The sequence below is a fragment of the Peromyscus leucopus genome, chromosome 4, assembly GCF_004664715.2.
Source record: "Peromyscus leucopus breed LL Stock chromosome 4, UCI_PerLeu_2.1, whole genome shotgun sequence".
In the NCBI taxonomy this organism is placed as follows: Eukaryota; Metazoa; Chordata; class Mammalia; order Rodentia; family Cricetidae; genus Peromyscus; species Peromyscus leucopus.
The window spans coordinates 9,735,598-9,751,514 of record NC_051066.1 but is presented as its reverse complement, the minus strand read 5'-3'; the positions used below and the strand labels follow the sequence as shown (position 1 = coordinate 9,751,514).

Below are 15,917 nucleotides of genomic sequence, written 5' to 3'. Positions count from 1 at the left end.
GCTCAGCTCTTTCCACAGTTCCTTCACATAACTCTCTTTCATGGCAGCAACTCTCACCCAGCTCTCCACAGCTCTCGACAGCCAGGGGTGTCACAGCCAGGTGAGGAGTCAGTGTCCCCGCCCTGTGATGAGGTGCCTCAAGGACAGCCCTTGGGCTCCCGTGGCTGGCCCTCTGTCCATGCAAATGGAGCTGAAGAGGCAGGAGACGGGTGTGCTCTGGGCTGTGGTCAGCTCTGGACTTCCACAGCACTGATGTTACCTCCTATGCCATCCTGACTCCCTAAAAGCCTGGGAGGTCTCTGCCCAGCTGGTGAGGGTGTGTCAGTCAAGAGGAAAGAAGCCAGTTAGCTGAGAGCAGCCCTGTGGCCCAGGAGGCCCGTGGAGCCAAGGCCTGCATCACTGTTCTCCAACCATGCTTCTCATGCTGTGTTCCAGGCCAGGGACCTTGCATGATTTTCACAGCCATGAGATAGCAGAGCAGCTGACACTGTTGGACGCCGAACTTTTCTATAAGATAGAGGTAGGTGCTGAGTGGCCCTGTGAAGGGAAGCAGCTCTCTGCCCTAGGGAGGGCCCCTGCCCCAGGCCCAGGCACGTCACAGGCTGGACTGCCATCTCTTCTGTTCCCACCCAGATCCCTGAGGTCTTGCTTTGGGCCAAAGAGCAGAATGAGGAGAAGAGCCCCAATCTGACCCAGTTCACGGAGCACTTCAACAACATGTCCTACTGGTGAGCAGGAGCCACAGCACTTGCTCAAGTGGTCTGTGTGGGGGCAGTCCACGCTTCCTTAGCAGCGAGGTGGAATGTCAGTCCTCAGCTCTTTGCAGAGCCTGTGGGCTCTCACCTGGAACTGTGGGCAGCAGAGAGAAGCAGGCATGGGGTGGCCTGCAGAGCTGGGGGAGGAGGCACCACAGACTCCGGAGTGCAGAGAAGAGTGTCAGGATTGATGGGTAACCTCTGCCATGAGTGACTGCAGGGCGGGAGGGGTCCTTTCCATCTGTGCTGTTCATCAATACTTCTGCAGTACCAGTAAGTCATCGGGGCTACAGCTCACCTGACTGCCTGACGGAGAGCAACTGATGAGCATTCCTGAGTTCTTAGGCGGGCAGGCTCTCTCTACACAGCCCTGGCTGGCTGTCCTGGAACTTACTATGTACCCCAGGCTGGCCTTGAACTCCCAGAGATCTGCTGCCTCTGCCTCCTAAGTGCTTGGATGAAAGTCGTGTGCCACCATACCCAGCTTGTCTCTGAATTCTTAAAGCAGAATGAAGGCCAGCACTGTGTGTGTATAATCCAGTCATTTTTGCCTCTTCAAGATGTGACTAGGTGCCACTACCTCCTACTGCACCAGCCATACCCCACGTGCCTGCCATGGCGGGGCGGAGGGGGGGGGGCGGTTCATTGCTTCTCAGTGTCCTCAGCACTGCTTCCTGGAGGTCTTGCTTCTCCCCCTGCATGGGAAGCATCCTCCCCTCAGCAACAGCCACCATCCCAATCCGAGTGTGCTGGTTTCTAGGGCAGATAGGAGCAGCCTCCTTCCCGAGCCTTGCCTCATTCACAGTTGCTGACTGCAGGAAGCCCGGGCAGGCTGGAAGTACACGGTACCCTTTGGAGCCATGGCCTCTGACATGTCCCTGACACGGGTACCCTTTACAGGATAGGAGTGGTCCTTGTAAGCCACAGAAGGTTGAGGCCACCATGAGGTCAACAGGGCACAGATGAGGCGTGCCTTGGGTTTCAGCCTCAGTTATTGCTAAGGTTCTGCGTTTCCATCCCTGTGGCTGACCAAGTGCTTTCATACTCAACTGTTAGCTGAGCTCTGAGCCAGCATCCGCCCAGGAGGCCTTTCCCTGATGACAAGATGTTTCAGTCCCAAGCCTCCCCTGCAGAGGTCCAGTGAACACTCTGAGATCAGGGACCAAGTCCATGCTTGTGCTTCCCTGGGCTCTAGATGGGTAAGAACTTGTGACCCACTGGCACAGGGCCACCAAGCCTGTGGATGGTCAGCTCAGCTGTCGCTTCTCTGGCCCTTTCCTGCAGGGTACGGTCCATTATCATGCTGCAGGAGAAGGCCCAGGACCGGGAGAGGCTGCTTCTGAAGTTCATCAAGATCATGAAGGTAACTGGCTCAGTGCCCTGAGCTCTCCCAGCTCCCCTGGGAAGACTAGAGCCCTCCCTCTCCCCTGGCCCTCCCCCTTCCCTCCCCCTCCCTCTCCCCTGCCCTCCCCCTCCCCTCACCACCGCCCCCTCTCTCTGCAGCACCTGCGGAAGCTGAACAACTTCAACTCCTACCTGGCCATCCTCTCGGCTCTGGACTCAGCACCCATCCGCAGACTGGAGTGGCAGAGGCAGACCTCAGAGGTAGGTAGCGGGAAGTCTGGACAGGCTGGTGTGGACCTGAGCAAGACCAGGCGTGGGTCCCCATCCAGCCACCCACCTCTGTGTAACCAAGACCGCTGCCTCTCCTACCTCAGCTTCTGTCTCCGGTCAGCAGGGCCTGGGGCTTTCGTGGCTGATTGTGGGGTTGTCCTCTCCCTGCACCCGGGTCCCAGCTTCACCTGCTGAATCCGTTCTTCGGCCCAGCTGTCCGAAGTGGCGGCTCTGGCCTCAGTACTGTGTATAGGCCTATTGGGTGGGTTTCAGCAAGATGAGTGCTAGAGGAAAGGACAAGTGAGCCCACCAGCAGGGTCTCCTCTGAGGACATAGACTCACATCACCCACAAGGGCACTTCACACACACAGGCCGGAGGCCCTCTGCCACAGAGGTGTAGCTGACACCATTAACAGGTGTTGACAGGGCCTGAGTCCGGCATGTTATGGGCAGCTGGCATCATCACGTGTCACTAATCCACCTCCTCCATCCTGCAGGGCCTGGCCGAGTACTGCACGTTGATTGACAGCTCATCCTCTTTCCGAGCCTACCGAGCCGCCCTCTCAGAGGTGGAGCCCCCGTGTATCCCGTACCTGTGAGTTGGCTCCCTCCACACCTGATAGTTCAGACCTCTCAGCTCCCTCTGTCAGTTCTCGTGGGGGTTTTGTTGTTTTCATCCTTTAATGTGTATTTTAAGTGTGTCTATATACACATGTGCATGTGTGTCTGAGTGTGTATGTGTGCACAGTGTATATAACCGTAGTTCACAGGGATCAGAGGAGGGAATGGGATCCCCTGGAACTGGAGTTACAGGTAGTTATGAGTGGCCGTGTGGGTGCTGGGAACCAAACCCAGGTCTTCTACAATAGCAGTAAGCACTCTTAACCACTGAGTCCTCTCTCCAGTTGTAGTCTATTTGACTGGTTAGTTAAATTTCAAAGCAACCACAACCTGCTGACCCTGCAGCCGGGTCAGCCCCACAGTCTCCATAGCCAGGCCATAACACTTTCAAGTGTTCCAGACTCTTCCAGGTCTGAGCTAGGCTTTAAGGGATCCACAGGGTGATCTGAGCCAGCGTACAGAAGGCAGAGATGTATATGGGTCGAAAGACCACTAAATCTGTGCTCTGGCTTACTCTGGGGTTCACTAGCTGCTTGGCATGGGCTGCAGTTCTAGTAGCAAAGCCAGCTCACAGCAAAACAGCTGCCTCCTGAGTCTGTCTGTCTGTCTGTCTCCATATGGTAACTGGCTTCTGCCTTCTCCCTCACCTCCTGAGTCTGTCTGTCTGTCTGTCTCCATATGGTAACTGGCTTCTGCCTTCTCCCCTCCCCTCCTGAGTCTGTCTGTCTCCATACGGTAACTGGCTTCTGCCTTCTCCCTCAGAGGTCTGATCCTGCAGGACCTGACCTTCGTTCACCTGGGAAACCCGGACTATATCGACGGGAAAGTGAACTTCTCCAAGCGGTGGCAACAGTTCAACATCTTGGACAGCATGCGGTGCTTCCAGCAGGCGTGAGTGCTGCTGCCTGGGGCCAGCCTGGCCCCCCTGCAGGGAGAGGCATAGCCCAGAGGGCCAGGAGTGTGCATCTGTGGGTGGGGTACAGCCACTGCTCCCCCTGGGTTTTATCAGGACAGCATGGGGAAATCCACATACAGGGCTCAACTCTTCGTCTGGGCCTGGGCTGGGCGCTGTGGTGGCAGCCAGCTTGTCCTCCAGTTGCATACACATCAGGAAGCAGGTATTCACCAGGCCGTAAGAAGGAGGCTGACTGGTCTACAGAGTTTCAGGACAGCCAAAGCTACACAAAGAAAGCCTGTCTTGAAAAACCAAAAGAAGGAGGCTGGCAATCCAGGCTCCCTGGCTCTAGGGCAGTAAGGGCAGGCTTGGGCATCACAGCCCACTCGGGATGGCCTGAGTGTGGCATGTCCCCATGGGTCTGCGCAGGGGACCACAGGGAAGCCCCGTTTCCCATGGACTGCTGCTGCTGCAGTGCTGCTTGGAGATGCAGAGCTCACAGTGGGTTGCTCACACTGTTTGTGCTCTCGTGTGAGTGCTGCTGTCCAGTCAGGTCAGGTAGCAGTGACCCTGCCAGGCAGTTGACCGTGAGGGTCCACAGTGGTCCGGGCGGCACCCTGGGAGAGCCTCTGGCCTGGCTATTCAGCTAGACCTGGGCTCGCTGACTGCCCTTCTCCCACCAGGCACTATGAAATCCGGAGAAACGACGACATCATAAACTTCTTCAATGACTTCAGCGACCACCTGGCCGAGGAGGCCCTATGGGAACTCTCTCTGAAGATCAAACCCAGGAACATAACAAGGCGGAAAACAGACCGGGAGGAGAAAACCTAGGAGCAAGCTGGGTGTGAGAACGTTCGAGGGCCCGGAGAGGACCTGGACCGTCCCAGCCTCGGAGCCTGTCCACAGCTCGGCTGTGTGGCAGTACCCAATCCTGCTGGCTGGTTTCCTGCCTCTCTCCCTGTGGCTAAAGCCTCAGAGTCCACAGTGAGCTGGCTGGCAGGCCTCAGGACTGACTTGTGAACTGGCGGCCCCTGGTCTGGTTTTGTTTTCTGTTTTCTCTCAATGCTCCCTCCTGTTCCTGCTGTCCTCCTCCAGCTGGGGAGCAACAGAGACCTGAGCAGCCGACTAGGGCAGGCTTCACCCTTCCCACGACTACCCTAGCCTTCTTAAGTGGCAGAGAAGTGGAGGCCCCAGGACCCTTGGGTGGGCTGCCCTCCAGGGCACCTGAAGTCAGGGGAGATACAGCTGGGAGATGGGAGGCAGAAGGCAGAAAAGGGCCATGGCAGGAAGCTTTTGCTGTCCATTCCCTGCCTTTTAACTATGGAGGACGGGGCGTGTAGACCTGGCCCAGAAGGTGTGGTGGGTGACAGGCAGCAGCCACAGAGCTGGCACTCGTCACGTCACCGTACTGGCCCCAGACCTGCCCTGCCGTGCCTGGCCGCTGGGGCTCACCTGCTCCACTGTGACAGGACCCCCAGGAGCGCCCGCCCACCCACAGCACGGCACTCTGGGATCAGGAGGGAGTGTTCATGCTGAGCTGGGCCAAGGCTAGGCTTCTGAGCGGATCAGAGAGTGAGGCTCTTTAGTGACCTAGGGAGAGGCAAGCAGCCCCTCCGTGCTTGCTGTGTGCCTTAATGCCATCTCCTGTCCCTTCCAGGCCTGTGGGCTTCCCTCCTACTCCACCCCACCCCTGAGCCAGCAGGTCCCCAGTCCCTTTCTGCACCCTGCAAATGTCTGGTGTCCCCGAGAAGGGTGTGAGTGCCTCCAGAGGCCTGACCCCAGGCAGGCGCTCTTCCCCCAGTGTGGAGCCACCCACTGCTGCTGAGGTCGACAATCGAGGGCAAGATGTTCAGGGCTCAGTGCTGGGCTCCCCCGGGCCGTGGCTCCGTGGCCACCACTGGAGCTGGTTGGCAGGGTGCAGGTCGGAATCCAGATGTACTGCTGGCCCTGCCCCATGCCTCCAGTTCACTTTTGCATGAACAAGCACCCATTTCTTCTGGTCGTGGGACTTGGTCAAATGGATACCAGGATCTCTGTGCTTCCTCAGCCCAGTCATCACAGCAGAAGAGAAAACAGCAACAGCTGCTGGCCGGGCACAAGTTCGAAACAACTGTCGCTCTGAACCCCTCCTGGGTTGTTTTTTTGTTTTTGTTTTTTTTAGCAGCTTTTATCAAAAAGGAACTATGGGCTATTTCTTCCCCTCTCCTGGTTATTTGTGCTGTAAATAGAGGGGGGCATCTGTGAACAGCCCCTTGGCCGGCTCCCTCTGGCAGCAGCCGGGTGGGTTGTTTAAGGAGTGTGTGTGTGTGTGTGTGTGTGTGTGTGTGGAGTCAGGCTTGTGAGCAGTCGTGTGGGTCTTTGGTTTGTTTCTCCTTTGCAGGTCCTTTCATTTCAGTCTCTGCCTCCTGCCCTCAGCAGCTCGGAGTACTCGGTGTGATTGGGGCCCTGTGCACACAGGGCCCTTCCTCCAGCCGCCTTCTGTAGCCCAGGCTGTCCGGCCCAGCCTGCTGGTGCCACAGCAGACAGTGGGTCTGTGGTCTGGCATCCATGGGTTCCCAAGCATGAGCTGGGCGGAAGGGAAGGCTCACCTTCCAGATCCAGAAAAGCCAGGGCCTCCTGTAGTCCTGGGGGCCAGGACAGCGAGGTGTGATGTGTGGGTTTAACTTATTAGCCAACAGGCTTCCCTAGTCACCTGCCTCTGGCTGAGGCTGAGCCCAGTGCTCACTGCAGCCTGGCTTCCACGTGTCTTTTTCTCGGGGGTGGGGGGCTGGGAGAGCTGTGGAGATCAGTCTCTGTAGGCATACTGAATGCCATGGACAATTTGGTTCTCAGCAGAGGCCAGCCCTTACCTGCGGGTTTGGTATGGCCAAGACTAGGGCAAGCAAATGTCACATCTGGCTGACCCTTGAACCGAAACACCTGCCTAATGCCTCCCAGTGTGATGCTGTAATATAAATCCCCCACTAACCTGTCGACAGTGGCATCTTCCTACAGACATTACAAGCTCGTAACTTTTATATGAAAAAAATAAACAGACAAAAGCCCGTCTGATGCCATGTCTGTTCCAGGCTTTCTGTGCCAGGCTGCACTGGGCCAGTCCCTGCCTGTTTGTGATCTAACTGAAGGGGGGGTGAGGTGGGGCTAGTGCTCTGGTAGGCATTCTGTCCTCAGACCCACTCTTGTGGCTGTGGTCACTCTGGCTGAGTAGACAGTGACATCCCCCAGCCACTGCCCCTGTTCATAGCCTCAGGAATGTTCAAACTGAGAGGAAACCCTGGAAAATGCTTAGTGGGTGCAGGCACTGACCACTCTGACAACCTGATTCAGTCACTGGGACCCATGAGATAGAAGAGAACCAACTCCTGCAAGGTGTCCTGTGACTGCACACACATACACGTAAGAAAAATAAAAAATACACAAGCATCATGCACAGGTAAGAGCTGCGCCCCCCTGCCCTGTGAGAGGAATGGCCGGGTAGATTCAGGCTGCAAAGCGCTGCCTCCATGGTGCCTTCTGCGGGTCATTCCTATAGCTTTCCCAGTATGAGTGCTGAGGAAAGCCATGAAATGCCCTCAGACCTTGAGAATGAAGCCACACCCAGGAGGACAGCACACAGCCAGCCCTTGATGCTAAAGAGACGAAGTCAGAGAGATGACTCAGCAGTTAAGAGCACTGGCTGTTGCTGAAGACCTGGGTTCAATTCCCAGCACCCACATGGTGTCTAACAGCTGTCTGTAACTCCAGTTCCAGGGGATCCGGTGCTCTCTTCTGACCTCTTCCAGCACCAGGCTTGCAAGTAGCGCACATGCATGCAAATAAAAATACATGCAAATACTCATACACAAAAATCTAAAATTAAAAAAAAAAAATGGAGTCTGAGCCACGCTTGGTAAGTGGTACACATCTTTAATCCCAGCACTTGGGAGGCAGAAGCAGGTAGATCTCTCTGATCTCCAGGCCAACCAGGACTACACAGTTAAACCTTGTCTCAAAAAAAAAGTCTGGATTTAAAGTCAATATAGTTACCATAGCAACAGAATTCATTTTATAACCTTCCAGCTGATACAGGAAAATCACTTGTGAACTCTGACATCTATTTTTTTTAATGCTTAAAAATCTAGGACTACAGCACTTGGTTAATTTTTCTTTTAAATCTTTTTTACAAAGGTGAAAAATTGAAAACCAACCTTCTGAGATCAAAAGGCAGCTCAGTATTCCAGTGCTTGCAATCCTAGTCAATGCAATAAAACAAGAAAAATGCCGAGTGGTGGTGGCCTTTAATCCCAGCACTCAGGAGGCAGAGGCAGGCGGATCTCTATGAGTTTGAGGCCAGCCTGGGCTATAGAGTGAGTTCCAGGAAAGGCACAAAGCTACACAGAGAAACCCTGTCTCGAAAAGAAAAAAGAAAAACACACATGGGATTAAACACTGAAAAGGAAAACCATGAATGGATTACAGCATCATGTGAACATAAACTTCAGCAGATGTGTCAGACTTAAGTGGGCTTTAAAAGGACAGGAAACAGGATTTTAATTCAAATAGTATAAAGAGTAGTGTAGAGGTGGTTTTGAAACGTGCTAGAATCCACACACAAAACTAAAAAGCACTCAGAGGGAAGTGTTGTAAAAGACCTGTATGTAAGGACTGAGTGTGTAGCTCAGTAGTAAGGTGCTTGCCTAGGATGGTAAGGCCCTAGGTTCAATCCCTAATACCATACCACATGCAAAAAGAACCATATACCTAAGGTGAGACATTTTATCAGATCATGTTGTAAAGATGTCAGTTGCCAGGGGTGAGTATAGCTACATACTGAGACTCCCAAAATAGTCCCTCACCCTCAGTAACCACTGGTGTGAAGCGATTACTGTTAAAATCCCAATAGTGTGTGTGCAATGCACATGTGTAAACGGAGGCAGAGCCTTTTGTCCAGCCGCCCAGTCAGTCCCAAATAAACACACAAAAGCTTATTTTAATTACAGAATGTTTGAGCGATGGCTCAGGCTTATTACTAACTAGCTCTTATATTTAAATTAACCCATTTCTATTCTATATTGCCATGTGGCCATGACTTTACCAGTCCTCTGGCATCTTGCTTCTTGGGTGGCTGGTTCTCATCTCTCTCAACTTCACCCCTCTTCATCCCAGTCCTCAGTTTGATTGTCTCACCCAACTTTATCCTGTTTTGCCATTGGCCAAACAGTTTATTATCAACCAGTCAGAGCAACAGATATTCACAGTACAGAAGGATCATCCCATAGCACACATATGTGTGCGGGTGTGGTGGCCAGAGACATTAGATGTTATCTTCAATTGTTAGCCTTCCTTTTTTTAAAGATTTATTTTTGCCTGGCATAGTGCTGCACGACTTTAATCCCAGCACTCAAGAGAGGCGGGTGGATCTCTATGAGTTTGAGGCTAGGTCTGTAGCACATAAGACCTAATTGGTCTTAATAAAAACCCAGAGTCAGATATGGGGATAAATGCTGAAAGATCAGAGAGACAAAAGAGCCAGCCACAGCCACCACCCCTTACCTCACCAACTCCTCAGCCTGAAAGAGACTGACCTCCTGTCTCCTCCCACCTTATATTCGTCTCTCCACCCAGCCATATCACTTCCTGTCTCCACCTCCCTAGTGGTGGGATTAAAGGTGTGAGACACCAAGTGCTGGCATCAAAGGTGTGTGCTACCACTGCCTGGCCTCTATGGCTAACTAGTGGCTCAGCTCTGCACTCTAATCTTCTGGCAAGATTTATTTGTTAGATCACAAAATATCACCACACAGGTCTACAAAGTGAGTTCTAGAACAGTGTGCTACACAGAAAAACCTTGTCTTGATTAAAAACAATTTTATGTCTGTGGGCATTTGTCTTGGGGCTAGAGAGATAGCCCTAAGGCTAAGAGCCCTGGCTGCTCTTACAGAGGTCCTGAGTTCAATTCCCAGCAACCACATGGTAGTTCACAACCATCTGTAATGAGATCTGGTGCCCTCTTCTGGTGTGCAGGCATACATGCAGGCAGAACACTACATAATAAACTTCAAAAAGAAAGAACTCTAGCACTCTTAAGCACTGAGGCATCTTCTAGCCAGACAGATCTTTATTATTAAAGTACATTTATAAATCTTATTACTTCAGTCACTTTTGTTTTTTGAGACAGGGTTTCTCTGTGTAGTCCTAGCTGTCCTGGAACTTACTCTGGCCTCAAACTCTTAGAGATCCACCTGTCTCTGCCTCCCAAGTGCTGGAATTAAAAGTATGAACCACTCCCACCTGGCTTCTGTCACTATTATGAGCAGTATTTTGAATTTTTCAACTTACAAGCAGTTATGGTTGATTTCTGTGTATTTATTTTATATCCAGTCACTTCACTGAGTTGCCTTCTGTTTGGTTTTTTCATGGTATTCTAGCTCCAGAATCATGTCTTCTGATTTCCTTTAACACACTTTATTTTTATTTGTGTGTGTAGGTGTATGTATAATGGACAGCTGTGCTCATGTGGAGCTCGGGACAACTCTGAGAAGTTGCCTCTCCTTCCACCATGCAGATTCTGGGGATTAAACTTAGGCTGTCCGCCTTGGTGGCAAATGCCTTCACCTAATGAGCCATCACCCTTTAACTGCTGAGACATCCCACTGTACCTGTGTGTTCACACAGTGCTGAGACATCCCACTGTACCTGTGTGTTCACACAGTGCTGAGACATCCCACTGTACCTGTGTGTTCACACACAGTGCTGAGACATCCCACTGTACCTGTGTGTTCACACACAGTGCTCAGCCATCCCACTGTACCTGTGTGTTCACACACAGTGCTGAGACATCCCACTGTACCTGTGTGTTCACACACAGTGCTGAGACATCCCACTGTACCTGTGTGTTCACACACAGTGCTGAGACATCCCACTGTACCTGTGTGTTCACACACAGTGCTGAAACATCCCACCTAACTGTGTATACTGCTGAGCCACCTCCTCTGTTTCTCACACTTCAGACTCCACTTCCTTGTTTTTCATATCAGCTTCACTTTCACAACAGCATTGAGTAATGGCCACCGGAGCTTTCATGCTAAGGTCCTGATGCAGGTACCCTTGACAGTTTTATTAATCACCACCCTAGGTGTTCCGAGCAGCAACAGAAGCACTAGGAAGCTCATTAATCATGCAGAGCTTCAAGCTGCAGTTACAGGCCCCATTGCAGTTGAACATGATTCCCGCAGGTGACTCACAGCCCCTCCAAAGGAGCAGCCTTCTAGACATCTTTCCACCATGACTTATTTAAAGGTGTGAGAGAATGGCAAGGTTGGCTGTTGGGTGCTATGAGGTATCTTTGAAGCATCTACCAGCCCCCAAAATCCTTTCCTCCTCTTTGTGGCTCTCATGCATTTTGAAGGTCAAGTTCTTGGTTCCAGAACAGCCCTGTGTCCTGGATCTCCATAATGCTCACTGCAGACTTCCTCGTTCCAGGCTCCGCCCCCTGGAGGAGGGCTGGGCTTCCCCTTCAGTACCCTGCAGTAGTTGTTGGCGGCAGGAAGGGAGGAGATGCCAGCCTGTGTGTGAGCTTCCTATGCTTTTCAGATCCATCCTAGTGCCCTCCTCACAGATGGGTGGGACTCCTGTGACAACAGCCTTTCTCACAGCCACCTGGACTTGACCCCAGGGCACATGATGTGAGAACAGCCATGTATCATTCTACAGGTGTCTCACAGTATCTGGGGTGCCCTGGTCTGAGAGCACCCCCCAGGTGGGATAGCTGTCCCCAACTGGGGGCCCAGCTGACCCTTTTGGTTTTGAGACAGGCTCATGTAGCACAGGCTTGCCTCTAACATTCAGTATAGCCAAGGATGCCCTTGAACTGTTCCTTCTGCTCAAGTTCTGGGGTTACAGATGTACACCACCATACCCCATTTGTGTAGTGCTGGGGAGGGAACTAGGGGCTTTGTGCATGCATTCAACGAATTGAAGCATCTCCAACCCCTCAGCTGACCGACTTGGGTCAATGGCTGTAAAGGAACGAGTAGGAAGCTGGGGCCGGGAAAGGCAGAACCTGAAAGCCTCAAGCAGCCAGCAGGAGCCAGAGGCAGTAAGGAGAGATGTTTATAGAAAAATGGCTCTCGGGGAATGAGGCATCCTGTGTAAGTGCCGGCCTCAGACAGCTCGGAGAAGGGCAGGCAGTGGACCTGGGACTCAGCTGCACACAAATGGAAGACAGAAAGTAGCAGTGTCCTCTGAAGTGGTGACAGGAATTCTGTCACTCCTTGTTGACTGACCACAGCAGTCCTGATCTCTCCCAGCATGGCAAGGGTGCAGGACCAAGCAGGAACTCCCAGGGAGAGAAGCACCCCTCCCTCTCCATTCTCCCAGGGAGGACGAGTAGGACAAGAGCCAGATCCTGAGCTAGGCTGGAGGTGGCCATGTCCTCTGGAAGGCTCTGAAGATGGTGAGTTTAGTCTTCTGTGTTCTCCAGGAGTAAAGGTGAAGGCAGGCAGCCCAGGAAGACTTTCAGGCCTGTGTCCCTCAGGTTAGGATCCCATCCAAGGCCTCAGTGGACCACCCATGGACAGGGTTTCTGAGCCCACCCCCCCTTTGCCCTGTATGAGCAACAGCTAGCCCCAATGGGCATCAGGGTCCACACGAAGGGAACAAGCTGGCCTGCAAGTCCTGGGCCTCACTCAGGGGAGGTAGAGGGCCACCACCACATAGATGACCCAGCTGGTAGACACAAAGACCCCGAAGAGCAGACTGAAGAGTACAAGTGACCGGGCCTTCCTCGAAGCCTCCTCTGCCTGGGCCAAGTCACCCCTGCCCAGGGCTGCTCGAGTCTGTAACAAGACAGGCCAGGGTGGGATGCATCAACAGTGATCCCCCTCCACCCAGCCCAACCCCACCAGCACACCTTCAAGACCAGGCCCATGCCACAAGCCAGAACCTGATAGCCTGGGAATATCGGGACCCAGCCCGACAGCTCACAGAGGTGCAGGAGTGGTGGTGGCAGAGGTCTCTCTAGCACTAAATGCCCCCAGGCTCCCCTCCTGCCACCTCAGAGCAGCTCTCAAATGGGGCTCACTGCACCCCACTTTGCTGACATGAAAGCTCAGCAGGCTTAAATGGCCTCCCCGGGCCACACAGCTGGTGGTGAAGCCACAACCCACTGCCCCAGTGCTAAGCTGCTTGTTCCCCTTAGTCCTGGCTGGTCCCCCACTTCCCAGCAAGGCCAGACTTGACCTGCAAACACAGGCCCCCACCCCACCCCCAAGGCTTGCCTTCTGTCAATCAGAATGTCATGGCACCTAACCCAGTGCCAGGCATGTGGACAGTGACGGAAGGGGGGGGGGGATACTAGTGAGATGGAGGGTGGATGGAGAGAGATAGTTGTGCAAATGAATGAACAGGGAGAGAGGCAGGTGACCAGGAAATGGGAGGTGGGTGAGCGGAAAGGCAGGTGAAGCAGGTAAGCGGATGGGGTGATAGAGGACAGATGGGTGGGAGGCTGAATTGATAGAGTGGTTCGTCTTAGCAGGAGGGAGAGTGGAGAGATAAGGGTGAACCGGTGAGGAGTTGTGAGCCAGTGAGACAGAGGTGTGGACAGGCAGATGGCAGCTAGATGGGGCAGTTGAGGCAGCTGGATTGATATGCAGACTATAGGCCGCCAAAATACCTCAACAGGGCTGGGCAACACCTTGGGCCTCGTCAATCATTTATGTCTTTTTTGTTTTAGAACTTGCCAGAACAAGTCTTTAGTAAAGAAGGTCATAGGTGGGGGGTGGGGGATGGGAACAGACAAGAAAGGCCAGGCCCAACAACAGGGCTTATTCCTGGGTCCGGCCCAGCTGCTGGCTGCTGGGTGGGACCCCTAAAGGTCCCCAGAAGGGCAGAGGCTTCTATCTTATGGCTGTGTCCCTCCCGGTCACCTACCTCATGGGAGTACACAATGGCAATAAGCCCTGTGAGCAGGCAACAGAACAGGGTCACCAGCACCGACTCCATCATGAAGTCCTTGGGCAGAGGCCTGTGCTCCACCTGCATGGGAGCAGGCCCACCGGCCATGGGGCTGCCATACTGTGGGACAGATGCACTTACATGAAAAACCAGGGAAGAACCCCCTTCCCTCCTCACACACCCCCCAGGCCCCAGGAGTCCTCTCATCTCTGCCCCGCACACACTGCCTAGCCCAGGGCTGGCCACGGGGATGTCTTATCTGCCGGGGAGCTGTAAAGACTGGGGGCTTCCACCCCTCCTCCACTGGCCACCCACAGCCGGCCGGCCTGCCTGTTTGTCCGGAGGGTCTCTTTATGTAGACCAGGCTGGCTTGATTCTCCAGCCTCTGCTGGGATTAAAGGCCTGTACCACCAAAGTCCCGGCACTTAGGAGGTGGAGGCAACAGGATCAGGCATTCTCAAGTACATAGTTAGTCCCAGGCCAGCCTGAGCTACATAAGACCTTGTCTATAATGTTTGTTTGTTCGTTTAAAGCCAGGTGGTGGTGCACACTTTTAATCCCAGCACTCAGAAGGCAGAGCAAATGGATTTCTGTGAGTCGAGGCCAGCCTGGTCTACAAGGCGAGTTTCAGGACAGCCAGGGCTGTTACACAGAGAAACCCTGTCTCGAAAAAAAAAAAAAAAAAAAAAAAAAAAAAAAAGTTTTTTTTATTATTTTTCTTTCGATCAGGCTGCCACCTCACATTCACTCCTTCGGGGCCTTCGTCACTGATGTCACCTGCCTTACTCCTCTTTACCACCACAGCAAACCCATCCTTCCCAGAACATCTGGCTTGGCCACTCCACCGCCCGTGCCCAGTGTCATTCCTGGCCAGCTCCTATTCATGCTTAGGAACCCTGCTTGTTTGTCCCTTGTCTCCATCTCGAGAAATCTCTCGCCACCTATGTGCAGATCTACCATGGGACATGTTCTCACCGCCGGGAAGGGGAAGGAGGCTCCGGCAGCAGCGGCGGGTGGGAAGAGCGGGCCAGGCGGCGGCGGGTAGAGTGCGGCGGGCCCGGGCGCCGGCTGGAACAGCACCGGCACCTGCGGGAAGGGCGGGTAGAGCAGCGCCACTGCCTTGGGGTCCGGCGGCGCGTAGGGCGGGGGCTCGCCCACGAAGCCGATGGGCGGAACGGTGCCGCCGGTGGCCTTGGGCATGGGTCCTGCCTCGCTCGACGCAGATGCGGGTTCTGGGTCCCCCCGGACCGGATCGCTGCCCTCTGCGGCCGCGGCTCCATCCTCGTCCGGTCCGGCGTCTTCATCCAGCAGCTGCGGGCGGCGCGGGAGCTGAGGGAGCGCCGGCTGCGAGGGGCTGCGCGTGTCCTCGGCGGCTGGAGGGTCCTCCGGGGCTGCGGGGCTGTCGCCCCCCTTGGCGTCAGGACCTGGGGAGAAAAGCAGGGCTGTGACGCCGGGCTGTTGATCCCCCAGCCCAGCTGCACCCAGAGCTCAGGGGACCCAGTGCGTCCCTCCAGGCAGCCGGAATTCCAGACCAATGCGCCCACCACCCCACCCCATGAGGTTCCTTTGGTGGTGCCACCTCTTGAACCGAGGCAGAGCCCGACACTTTCTCTGACCTAGGGGACACTGACAGAGCACAAGTCGGAACTTAAAACACGGTGTCTTTGAGTCACCAGAGCTTGGGGAGGGGTCCTCAGTGACGGTAGTAGAGGATCTGCTCTCCCAGTGACCAAGAAGTTCTGAACGTGAAGGAAGGGAAACTCACAATGCAAGGTACGGGACATACTGCCACTGACGCCTCAGCTCTTAGCAATGAGATGGATTTGGTGGTGGTGTGCTCGCTGTGCAGCCATGAAAACCTGAGCTCAATCCCCAGAACCTGCATAAAAATCGTGGCAGAAGTTTACCATCCCAGCGATGGAGACTAGCCGGTCTCTGGAGCTCACTGGCCAGCCAGCCACCTTAGCCTAATTGATGATTAATAGCCAGTGGCAGACTCAACAACAGAGCAGGAAGCTCCAGAGATAATACTTGAGGCTGACCTATGGCCTCCCCTCTTGGGAAAAGAATAAGGACAAAAACATTCATGATAGAA

General features: G+C 53.9%; 2 protein-coding genes across 14 annotated transcripts in view; one reads left to right on the top strand and one right to left on the bottom strand.

Annotated features, from left to right (window-relative positions):
* Nucleotides 1–6,945, top strand: part of Rapgef1 (Rap guanine nucleotide exchange factor 1) — a 123,781-nt gene extending 116,836 nt beyond the window's left edge. For all 13 annotated transcript variants that reach the window (XM_028883302.1, XM_028883300.1, XM_028883305.1 and 10 more), the window contains 7 exons: nucleotides 436–520; nucleotides 634–728; nucleotides 2,040–2,118; nucleotides 2,259–2,360; nucleotides 2,868–2,965; nucleotides 3,754–3,882; nucleotides 4,570–6,945. In XM_028883302.1, the coding sequence (XP_028739135.1) occupies nucleotides 436–520; nucleotides 634–728; nucleotides 2,040–2,118; nucleotides 2,259–2,360; nucleotides 2,868–2,965; nucleotides 3,754–3,882; nucleotides 4,570–4,720 (739 nt within the window). In that variant the 3' untranslated portion in view covers nucleotides 4,721–6,945. The remainder of the gene's footprint in view (nucleotides 1–435; nucleotides 521–633; nucleotides 729–2,039; nucleotides 2,119–2,258; nucleotides 2,361–2,867; nucleotides 2,966–3,753; nucleotides 3,883–4,569) is intronic.
* Nucleotides 6,946–10,945: 4,000 nt separating this feature from the next.
* On the bottom strand, nucleotides 10,946–15,606 carry Prrt1b (proline rich transmembrane protein 1B). Its single transcript, XM_037204382.1, has 4 exons — nucleotides 15,588–15,606; nucleotides 14,798–15,246; nucleotides 13,799–13,942; nucleotides 10,946–12,705 (listed from the first exon to the last, which is right to left on the bottom strand). Exons 1-4 carry the CDS (start codon nucleotides 15,604–15,606, stop codon nucleotides 12,556–12,558), a joined length of 762 nt encoding a protein of 253 aa, XP_037060277.1. The 3' UTR covers nucleotides 10,946–12,555.
* Nucleotides 15,607–15,917: the final 311 nt, after the last annotated feature.